The sequence below is a fragment of the Micromys minutus genome (assembly GCF_963924665.1).
Source record: "Micromys minutus genome assembly, chromosome: 1".
Classification (NCBI taxonomy): Eukaryota; Metazoa; Chordata; class Mammalia; order Rodentia; family Muridae; genus Micromys; species Micromys minutus.
Window position 1 is genome coordinate 223,053,955 of NC_137969.1, and position 12,432 is coordinate 223,066,386.

The following is a 12,432-nucleotide window of genomic DNA, read 5'->3' on the forward strand; positions in this document are numbered from 1 at the left end:
ATTGTGTTGATGAGTTCTTCTTGATAAATCACCATTTTCTAATCTAACAGCAATTTTATAATGTAAGCACTCTCACTGTGACTCTATCCTATTCACTCAAAGATTTCAGAAGAAAAATTTGGGGTTTGGCTAAACCTAAGACAAGTATTAATATCATAGTTAGGTATTTTCAGTCATCGAGCAGCTACTGATGCTACTTAAAAGTATCTGCTCACTTTGTGGTCTTGGTGCTATTGTGACCTCAAACTGTAGCTAAAATCAGTCCAGTGCAACAGGAGCTTCAAGAACAACCGCCTCAAGATGCTATCTTAACTGAATGTGGAAAGAAGGTACATATTTTCAAGAAGGCCTCTTTATTGTTAGGAGTTTCCCTTCAAGATGACAAGTGGCACAAACTCTTCAGGATCTGGCTTGTCCTCAAAAAAGTGAGTCTTCAGTAGGGGAAGCCAAATGGCAGCTTCCCAGGGAGGGGAAAGAGTTGTTTATTTACCCAGTGTACAGATAGATTATTGTATCTGTTCTCACAGAAATTCTAAATTATATGACAACTACTTGAAAGAATTGAATGAGGACTTAAAGTTAAGGAAGCAGGAACTTCTAGAGATGCTGAAACCTCTGGAAGATAAGAACAATTTTTTATTGCAGAAGTTAATGGCCAACTTGGAGGAAAAACAAAAGAGGTAAGGGTCTCTATTCAGTTTCGTTGAGATAGTCTGTAGAATGCAGCCACCATAGGATTATGGTTTGTTTTGTTTATGAATGTGGACAATCAGCTCCAGTAAAATATAAAGAATTTCCCACTACAAATTCAGGACAAATAGAACCCTTTGTTTTATTTGTTTTCAAATAAGTATGATTTCGTCTTCATCTCATGAAGCTAGTTACTCTTCCTGTGTTGCCCACCCAAAAAACAGGTGAACTCCTTTCATAGCATAGACGAATCCTTATTATACTGATCACTGATACTTTTGCTTATTTGTTTGTAGAGCTACTTTAGGGCAAACACTTGCTTTTCCTATATTAATCAGGAAAGTGACGATTTCTTTCTGAGCCTAGGAGCTCTTTGGGTTAGGGAGATGAGAATTTAAATCCTTGTTAGAAAATTGTTCTTACCAATTTCCAAGCCTCTGCTTTCTTTCTAATCACAGGAAATATCACTTCAATTAATCTACCTTCTTTTTATGCCTTATCATTAGAACTTAAGAAACTCATATTTCAGGAGAATAAAACTGAGCAAGAAGTGGTTGGTAGGTGGGTGGGGGAACCCTCTCATAAAAGCAGGAAGAGATGGGATTGGATAGAGGGTTTATGGAGGGGAAACCAGGAAAGGGGATAACATTTGAAATGTAAATAAAATATAACCAATTTAAAAAATGTAAAAAAAAAAAAAAAAAAAAAGAAGTGGACAAACACCAGCTGTTTGTAAACCAGCAATAGTAGACTTCTCTTGAAAAGAGAACATGCAAGATCTGGTTTTGTTTTCAGATCCAGGGAGGACAGTAACACAAACATAAATTATTGACTGCCTTTAAATAGTATCGTTCTCATAGACTTGATACTAATTCATATTTGGATACTCACAGGATAGAAGGAAGCAGACAGATGTGTGATGGGGAATAATTCTAGAATTAGTTTGAAAAATGTCAAAAATTTCAAGTTCTTCTACATAGAGGCAGAAACACTCCTTCCCTCAAGTCATACAATAAAACATTCTTTTCAGAGGGTTCAAAGCCCTTTCACCGGCTGTTGGAGACCTAAGTTTTGAATATTAAAGAGCATTGAATTCATTACTGAGTATATACCTTCAAATTAGGAATGGAATCATCCCAGGAAAACATTCAGGACCTCTCTAATTCCTGAGTTTTCAGCCTCTGTTGAACCTTCATGAGAGAATACTTTCTGGCTGATTGTAGATATTAATTTTACCTTTTAAAGGGCATACATATTTAATGATTTCTCTCTTTTCTTCTAGTCTGCAGATCATGAGGCAGATCATGGCAGGAAGGGGATGTGATGAATCTTCAGTTGTGGAGTTTATTAAGGAAGCAGAGGAGATGAAACAGAACCTGGTGAGATGTTGTTAGTACATACTAAGGGCATAACTTCTTGAACTGCTGTTGTCACATGGAAATAATGAATACTCATCTCTAGTCTTTAATGCTTCAAACCTGTACCTCTTCCTGTATCTACAAAATGCAAGGTGATGCTAAGGAAATTAAGTTGGATGATGGAAAAAGAATAGGGGCTAGTTAGCAAGATTCTAATTTTTGTTTTTCAAGAGAGTTTCTCTGTGTAGCTCTGGCTGTCATGGAATATATTTTTTTACTTAAAAAAAAAAACCCAACCAACCAAATAAACAAAGATTTCATTTAGTGGCTAATAAATACAAGAATATTAACTCTTGTCATTTCTAAAGGGTTAAAAAACACCTATCAAAAGAATGTTTTGAAAGAGTTATAGATCTTTTTGAAATCAATAATGTAAAAAGATCTTTAAATACTAGAAGTTAATGATCTAAGCTCTCAAGAGACTTATCATATGAGGGCATCATAAGAGTTAAGAATTGATTTCTACTGATACAGCTCATAAACACTATAAAAAACTATTGTTTAAAATAACTTTTTAACCACCATCATCATCGTTGTCATCATCAAAATCATATTTTAGTTTCTGCATGAAAGGCAAGGCCTACTTACTGCCTTCCTCTGTGGCTTATTGTGTCTATGAGTCTCTTTCTACCGTTAATTAAACAGTTGGGTTTTTTCTATTACTTAACAGTCAGACAAACATATCTGTCTGTTTGGTTCTTCCTCTTCTACTAGGAAAAGAAAAACAAGATGCTTCGGGAGGAAATGGACATGCTATGGAACAAGGTGTGCCTCTAAGGATCTCTCAAAAGTACTATCTTACAGATAACTCAAAAACCTCTCATTCCTCTGGCCCCCTCATACTCGGTTTCTCACGCCATGCTTCCAGAGATGCTCTATTCGTACAACCAAGTGATATATTTTTAAAACATTCAAAATGTTTCAGTCATCTGATAAAAACCCTTTCTTTTTTAAAAAATTGAATATTTTCTTTACATTTCAAATGTTATTCCCTTTCCCTGTTTCCCCTCTGAAATCTCCCTATCTCAACCCCTGTCCCCTGCCTCTATAAGAGTGTTCCCCACCCACCACTCCTTCCCACCTCCCTGCCCTATACTGGGGCATTGGGCCTTCACAGGGTCAAGGGCCTCTCCTCTCATTGATGCCCAATATATATGTGGCTGGAGCCATGGGTCCCTCCATGTGTTCTCTGTGGTTGGTGGTTTAATCTCTGGGAGCTTTTGAAAGTCTGGTTGATTGCTCTTCCTATGAGGTTGAAAACCCCTTCAGTCCCTTTAGTCCTTTTTCTAACTCCTCCATTGGATACCCTGTTCTCAGTCCAATGATTGGTTGAGAGCACCCCTTTCTCTTTTTTAGGCCCTGGCAGAGCCTCTCAGGAGACAGCTATATCAGGCTCCTGTCAGCATGCACTTCTTGGAATCCACAATATTGTCTGGGTTTGGTGACTGTATATGAGATAGATCCCCAGGTGGGGTAGTCTCTGGATGGCCTTTCCTCCAGTGTCTGATTCACACCTTGTCTCCATATTTTCTCCTGGGAACATTTTGTCCCCTCTTCTAAGGAGGACTGAAGCATCACTCTTTGGTCTTCCATCTTCTTGAGCATCGTATGGTCTGTGGATTGTATCTTGGGTAAATGAAAACCCTTTACAGTTCACCTTACTGTGACTGAGTTGGTCTGTACCCACCTTTTCAGTCTCCAATCTTAAAAGTCTGCCTCTCTCTCCTCCTTTCTTTCTTGTGACATAGATTTTTTTATATATATAGTCTGTATTTTCATCATGTTTTTCCCCTTCCCCCAGCACTTCCCAAATTCTCACAGCCCAGAGATCTATGCAGAAGACAGTGAGAGCCAGAGGTGGTGGAGGACTTCAGTAAGACAGTGTCTTCCCAACCCAACAGGACTAATGCACAGATGAACTCACAGAGAGATGAGCACTCACGTGCTGTCTCTACAACTACCCCAAAGGCCTCCTTGTAGTTTCCCACACTTGTCTCTCCTTAGCTAAATGTCTTTGCTCTTGCTGTATGCTTACAAAGTTATTTTCTCATGATTTACTTACTGTCACCCTTCAGGCCTTAATTTAACTGTCACCTCTCCATAAAAGCCCTTGTTTCCTCTGTGTAAAACAGAGCCTCCCCTGGCTTTCTTCTATTTAACCCCAGTCATATTGTTCGGTATTAATTTATACTTTTAGTTACATTATTTTTAGCTTGCTTTTGGTCTCTCTATGTGATGTTTTTTGCCTAACCTTTATACAAGGAGAAATGGAGAAGAGCAGTATTCACAATAGCTAACACAAAGGCTTCAGAGTCTGGTTTTATCTTTAGCTCCCTATATTTCTGCAGCTGTATTACCATAAACAAGTGGTTTAACCTCTCTAAGTCTCAACTTCATCAATAATAAGAATAATTCCCATACTGTGAAGATTAAACAAGAAGGACTGTGATGTAGTAGTGAGTAAGTAATGAAGTGAGACACTTAACTGTCAGTCGCATATTATATAGATTCACTTAATAGTTATTATTATAAGGAAGATAAGGAACCATTTTGAATCCCCTGTGGTAGGCAGATGATTTTTATTTTCAGTCCTGAGAAGTTGCTGACTGGCAGGAACCAAAGGCCTTGACTTCATAATTACCACCAATTTAAAGCTTTGCCAAAATGTCTCTCCACAGACATTTGAGTCAGAAGAGCTCCGTGATCAACAGAAAGCATCGCCAGCAAAGCCCAAGGCAGACATGCAAGACGGAAAGGTGAGTGGACTTAGAATGTTAGACAAATTGATGCCATACTGTTGAAAACTGCCTTCTATAATCAAGGCTAATTTGGGAATCTGGACTTTTGCAATATATTTGATTTCTGGTTTGCCAAAACACTATTTTCCCATCTGGACTTGTCTATTCTTTTATTTCATATCTTTCCTATCAGGCTCAGAAATCCTCTTTATCATTTTAGAAGGCCAAGAGTGAGCCAGAGACATCAGATGTCGACAAAGTGGGAGACATAAAAAAGGTAGACAATCTTTCTGAGCAGTAGTGGCTTTTGGAACTGATACATTAATCTTTAATCTGTTTAAGATGTGGTACGCTCCTATATAATGTATGTATCCTTGGGATATTGTATTTATATCAGACTGACTGCAAAATCATGTTGAACTAAAATGAGAAAATCCATACCAACACTTACAATCCCATACACATTGAGCACTTGTTGATTTATCTTGAAAATTTATTTAGAGATATAACATTTCCATCCCATCTTTCCAAAACAAATCATTCACAGAAAATGAAGTGTTTATTCTTCTCTTAGCTTTTAGAGAATACATTACATGGAAAGGTTAATTAAGAAGACTGTGAAATAAAAACCAACCTAACAGTGAACCTGTACTATAATTTTATATAAGGTTTTTTCTGGCTATTGAGAAAAATTGATTTTTATCTCAATTTACTTTTTCACCCAGAAGGTCTTTCTTCCACCAGGAAAGGCAACAGAGGAAAATAAAGTGGGTCAAATATGAGGAACAATCCACCATCTTTCAGGTACTAAGGTTTTCCAAGGCTGGTCATGGGATATATTTGTTCATACAATTCAAGGGCTTTTAACTTCATATTATTAAGGCCAAATCCTCATTGTTGGCTAAAAGAACTGAATTGTGTGAGAGAGCTGCAGTCACATATTTCTGGATTTACCTTGAACATTTTTGAATATTCAATATTTGATATTTTGTAGAGTTTTGAATAACAACTTCTTCCCATGCTTTTGATTTTGAGCTACTTGAAATTATGTAAAAATAACAAATACCATCTTCATAGATCTAAAAGACAAAATCAGAGGGCTATATTTTAACATCTCTATTAAAAAATAGGTAATAGTGCATTTAGAAAACTCAATGTTACAAGTATTGGAAAATTTCTCTTTCAGATGGCTTTCACAACAAAGTGATTGAGCTGAAAATTGAAGCCCTAAGGAACTACCAGAAGACCAGTGGTTTCAAATTATCACTGTACCTACAACACAATTTTGAGCCAAAGCAAGGAGCTTCGAATCTTCTGAGGCCTCAAGGTGGGTAAAGTATCATAGGCACATAGTTTGAGGTTTTGTTTTGTTTGTTAACAGTGAAGGTCCCATTACTTAACAGTGAGCATCAGTGTCTGGCACACAATGTAAATTAAATGTGGTATAAATAAAAATTTTCACTGTTATTATTAATAGTGGTATTCAAAAGCTATTGTACTAAGTTAAAGAATCTCCATGGAAGAAATTAAGTTTTCTTTGTAAAGATAATGTGCCATATCCTTAGAATACACAGATGATAATATTTGACATTCAAAAAATTTGGTTTCTTTTTCACCTTTACCCCTAAGAACTAGAATTGGCCTCATAAATCACACTGGGAAAGACTGTCGTTTTAGAGCTGAAGGCATCGGAGATAGACAGTTGGCAAGGGCTCTGAGCTCACTAATTCAGATATCTTTCTGGGAATTCCAGTGATATCTTCTGAAGATTTAATGGTATCATAGAAAAAGCATAGTAGTTCATAAACTGTAAAGTCATGGCTATAATGGGCAGAAAAATGACTCTTACATTTTCAAGAATCTATTAATCTGACGTCTATGTTTTAAAGGGGGCATGTTGTAGAAATCCTACTCTAAGAACAGCAATGTTCTACCGTTGTCAGTAACTATGTATGCAGTCTCTTCTCGGTCTTAGTCCATAAAGAGCTTGGATGTCTTTACAAGCATTGCAAGCATGTATGATCAAATTAGCAGATGAGCAAGCCAAAGAAAATAAAAAATAAGTTGGTCCAAAGCATGATAATGTATGATCGAAGTGCTGTTTAGTGGAGGTAGGTTATGATTGTGTTTTTGGAATTCACCAGAGACCGTGGATTGTCAGTGTTCAGGAAGTGAGCATAAGCCATTTGATTAGGACAAATATAAATGATCATGTTACTGAGACCTAGGAGTGATTTCTCCCCCAGGCCTTCAGAGTGGGACAGGACTTTACTATGGGATAACGCTTGTCAATATCTTCAACATTTCCAGGATATTTAAATTCCCCAGACTATTTCTTAATTGTTCCTTGACACAATATGTGAGCAGGTCATTATATAAGAAGTACTTAATGGGTTGGAGCGACTTAGTATAACTTGGCCCAGGTACATAGCATTCAATCTTCGTTAACAGACAAAATCAGGAAAATCGAGAAAACTGGATCGTGTACATATACTCAGGCAGAATTCCACACATATTTTTCTTTCCACCTATATTTTGAGAATTGGACAGCAGGAAGTAGAAAAGAACCTGGAGGCATTAAGTCATTAATATACAAAAATTAAAAGACAAAGAAATAGTAAGAGAAAAACAGAAAGCTCAGTTTTAATGCCATTGAAAATTAGCCAAGGATCATCTCAAGGGATCCATAGAGTAAGGAAACAGTTCTTTAAATTCCAGATTTGAGTCAGCCCCTCATTAGTGAATTCCTTCCATGTGAGTGCCCCAGGAGACTCCGCTATGCACACAGAGAGCACTAAATCAGTTTGAACTGCGGCAGCCCACAGGTCCATACTTCCATTCCATTCTTCACTCCCGGCAAACAACGTGATAGCTTTCTATAGTGCTCAGCCACTACACATCTCCACAGCCATGGGCAGGAGAGAGCCAGTGATGTTATGGTTTACTGACCGCATATATGCTTACACATACTCAAAGTCTTGGTTTATTTGAGCCCAAATGGATCTGAAATTCAACAGTCATAGAATTTTGTTTTGTTGACTTATTTATAAACTCTAGTTTTCATTATTATTTTAAAAAATGCATACTAGTTCTTATCATGGGTATGCTGGTAGGTTTTTGTTTTTGTTGATTTGATACAGAAGATAGAATCATCTGGGAGAAGGAAGCCTCAACTGAGAAAAATGTTTCCCTCAGATTGGCCTGTAGACAAGTCTTTTAGGGTCATTTTCTTGATTAATGGTTGATTTGGGAGAGCACAGTCTTCTGTGGGCAGTACTAACCCTGAGCTGGTAGTCTTGGGTTATAAAAGAAAGTGGGCTGAGAAATCCAGTAAGCAATTTTCTTCCATGGTTTTGGCTTTAATTTCTAACTCCAAGTTCCTGCCTTGACCTCCTTGCTCTAACTTCCCTTCATGATGAACTATCATGGGGACATGTAAACAAACCTTTCCTTCCCTCAGTTGGTTTTGGTCAGAATGGTTTTCTCAGAACAGAATGTGAACTAAGACAGCAGGAGAATTGTTAGGGTACAGTGTTAGCCATGGGACTAGCGTAGCAGCTCTACCCTCTCAGCTTCAGACCGCTGCCTATTCTTCATCTCTGCTACTCAGGTTGCCTTCACTTTCATTCATGCATTGACTGGAAACAAAGACCATTAAAACAAAGCAAAACGAATAAGGATCTCACTCTGTGGCCTAAGCTGGTCTGGAACTGACTATGCAGTTCATCCTTATCTCAGACTCAGAGTGAGCCTTCTACTTCAGCCTCCTAGGACTCAGTCTCACACACTGTCTACCATGTTCAGCCACAGAGTTTGTATTACCAGGTGAAAAAATGATATGGTTTTCACAAGTAAATATAATGCTGAAATAGAAAATTAGCTCTAGAAAGATGGTCAAGCCTATGGCCTGCTTTATCATTCTTGGAAAGTACGGTTAACAAGACAGAGAGTTTCAAAGAAACAAGAATCAACTTTGAACTTTCGCCTCGGTTCTATCAAGGACAAAGAATTGGAAAGGGTAGTAACTGAGCTAGAAGCTTAAAGCACGTGCTTATAATCCCGGCATGCAGGGCACAAGGTGCAGTAATGCAAAGTCACACTGGGCTGAGAGTTGAATTCAAAGTAATTTACAGGATTTAAAGCCATGTTATAACATCTCTTAAATTCATTATAGGTGTCACCTAAAACTATTTTGGTGCCAAACCTTGAGAAGTTTTAATTCAATTGGAAAAGCCATGGCCCTAGAATCAGATGTGTGTGTTGTACCCCTTACTACACAGCATGGGGAAGCTATTTGATTTCTTTTTTTTCTGTATCTAATATTTACAGTAAGCACAAGTAACAGGGCACTTTAACCTCACTTTGTGTAACCCTTGTGAGATCTGTAATACGGAACAAGAAGCAAACTCAGAAAACCAGGCTTCTGTGTCCATAGATAAAGCTTGGGTTCTAGACTGAATGACACAATGGTGGTATTAATGCCCCTTCCAATCCTAAAAACTATGAGGAGAATCCAAACTTAACTATATAATGTCGTCTTCCCAAAGAAGAATCATGTCCCCTAATACTGTTTAGAGAATGTTTACAAATGGAGCAGGAGGCCTGTAATTATGTATTTAGTCCGGTAGGTGGCACCAACCACATCTAAGCCAAATCCATAAAACAAATGGTAATTCAGGAAATGGGAAATGCTGTTGGAGGCTGGCTTTCTATTACCCCTAGGACAAAATGTGCCACATTTATAAACCAAATGAAAAATGACGAAAACAACCTATTGATGCTTGTGTCATGCTATATGGCATCAAGATGTATTACTGGCAGGCTTGATTAAAGATTAATCATGGTGTTTTGTCCTGCAACCCTTAACTATTATTATTACCCTCCCTGAACTAGTTCACCCCATTCTTAACAAAGAAACAAAAAATGAAAGCAGTTGCCTACTTCCTCCATTATTCTTACCTAACACTCTTTGTCTCTACTACACAGAAATCAGGCAATTAGGGCAATGAAGTAAAAATAAGTTGGGCTATTACACAAGGACTATTTGAAGGTTGAGGATCAGCAGCCCTTTTGGATGGTGTTGTGGTTCTTCCAGTTTCAAAAGAATTGAATTGCTTAAACTTGGCTTAGAGTAAAGTGGCATGTGATTTTGGACACACCTCTTTGGCAATCAGGCAGATACAGGTCTTTCCATTTCAGATATTTCCAAATAGAAGGAAGTTTTGCTCCCTGCTCTTGGCCAAAAGTCCTTTGTCCCCTGTTCTGTGTGCTGTCTGGCTGAGTTAATGGTGCTTTCTATTTTGTTGGCAAATAATAGAGACTTTGTCACAGTTCAAGCAATCCCTATTTGGGGAATTCCCTGAAGCATCTGATACAAAAGAAAGTGTGTCTGTTGTTCACACTCTGGGATAAGTCTTTCCTCCCCTACCCCACAGAGATATGGCACATTTCAAAGGGTTTACTTATAATTTGGCTCAGGGTTTGTGTCAGTCCTCCCCGATTCCTTGTGCTAAGTCAAGATTGCAGTTTGTGACATTCATTAGTCACCTACCATAAGAGCACAGGCACTAAGCAATCTTTAAATTCAGGTGATTTGTCTTCAGCAATAATCTTACTATGTAATAATAAGTAATAATGTAACTGTTATAGGATCATTCTGACCACCACTCCCCCATAGCCAAGGCTCTTAGCATTTCTTTGAGCTCTCTCAGAAGACAAAGAAGGTTCTTCTTAGAAGAACCTGAACGCTGGATACTGTGTTACATTTGTAATTGACACTGAAGCTCAGGGAAGTGGAAAATGAATATGCCTGGGAACCCATTTACTCCCTAATCCTCTGTTCTGAAAGCAAGTTATTCCTCTCACCTTTCTCCTTTCCTTCCCTTCTTTAATTTCTCCTCCTGGTGGCTAAAATTTTGGGAAGCAGAGGCAGAAACTACAACTAGTCCAGATCTGGATCTTTCTCCAAAGTATTGCTCTTAAATATTCTGTAAATGTTGAGGCAACCTGGACCCTTTAAACATTTAAAGTTGCATTTGTGGTATTAACAGGTGATGAAACTAATTTGTGTTTTTTTTTTTTTTTTCATAAAATCTTACATAAGTTCAGATGAGAAGAATAAGGTTAGTTTTCCACCTAAACATGAATTAAGTAAAACATTTAAAAAGTAAATTGCATACTCATTAAGACAGTTTTAATGAGTGACAACGATTCCACCCGTTCATACTGAGTGCTCAGGAGAGGAGCAGGATGTCTGGAGTGAGGTTTTCACCTTTTTAAAGACAGATTTGAATTTCAGCTAAGCAATGAATAATTATCAGTTTCTTAAGTTTTACATGGAACATGAACTAAAAATTACAGTGTACTAAAATTAAAATTTAAGAGGATTCCTTAAATGACGAATGTTAATAGACCTCATTTTCCAAATGTTTTCCTTCAGGTAAAATGGGTACCACAACCACAATGAAAGCAACAACCAACAGAAGTGAACATAATATGGTGAGAAAACAACTTTCAAAACAACAACAAACCCGCTCCAATTTTAAAAGGCTTCGATAATGTGTATAGATTTTCTCAAAACATTTTTTTGTTTATACATTTATCAGTCTACTTTGGCCATGTTGAGAATTCAACCCATGGCCCTGTGCCTGACAGCTAAGAGTTCTATTGTAAGCAACCCCAGGCCTGCAATGTATTTACTATGCATTCTAATTCATGATTGTTTAGATTTGCAAACACCTGTTTTAACCCCCTCTTGTTGTTCCTCTCCTTCTGTTTTAAAGAGAATCCCAGGATCAATGAACTACTACACAGAACAACAAGAAGGAACTAGAGAAAGTCAGTATGATGATGTAGGACAGAGGCTCTTTTTTTCTCAAGTCAGTGCCAGAAGAAGCTCTGAAGGATTACAAGGCTTTAACTACATTTGCTTTGGACAGATTTGAAGACTAGGTACAGCCTTTCTGTTCACTAAAATCTTTCAAACCTTTATTTTAGTTCTGTTCTTCCATTCTACCACCAAACTGGGGGAGAGATGTTGCACATGCTGTCCCTAAGCATGTTGGGCCTTCGGTATAGGTATTGTAAATAGCCTCAAATTGTGTTGGTAAATTTTGGGAAATGACTGGATTTCTCATTGTTTATAGTTAAATTCATAGAAAGACATTTTTCTACCTTGAAGTATTTACTTCTGGACTGATCACTGCTGGCAAGTAAGCATTAGACGAAAAATAAAAAGATCTCAGACCCCTGCATGGCTCTTCCTTGCTCACATTGCACTGCTTTGTGGGTTGTTTCCTTGTTACCATTCTTGAATGCCTTAAACTCACTAGTATTACTGTTTTTCCTTTAGGCCTCCTTCCCTGCCTGAGTTACCACAGTCTATTAATTGGCATTCCTGCTTCCAGCCTCTCCAATCCATCTTTCACAGTACCAGACAAGCTATTTTTTCCTTAAAGAGAAATTAGATTACGTCATTCCCCATCACTTTTAAGCTAACTGGCTGAGAGCTTCTGGGTGATTCTACTGTGTTCACTTCTCATCTTGCTGTGGGACGTACACTACCACTTTCTGGGGATGTGAACACT

The 12,432-nt window shown here is 37.8% G+C and overlaps 1 protein-coding gene across 1 annotated transcript; it reads left to right on the plus strand.

Annotated features, from left to right (window-relative positions):
• Nucleotides 1-378: 378 nt before the first annotated feature.
• CCDC196 (coiled-coil domain containing 196) lies at nt 379-11,790 on the plus strand (the record flags this gene model as incomplete). Its single annotated transcript, XM_080912895.1, is given in 10 exon segments — nt 379-425; nt 528-680; nt 1,973-2,069; nt 4,787-4,864; nt 5,040-5,063; nt 5,067-5,123; nt 5,591-5,650; nt 6,032-6,173; nt 11,286-11,344; nt 11,629-11,790. Coding segments are annotated over 10 exon segments (879 nt in total).
• Nucleotides 11,791-12,432: the final 642 nt, after the last annotated feature.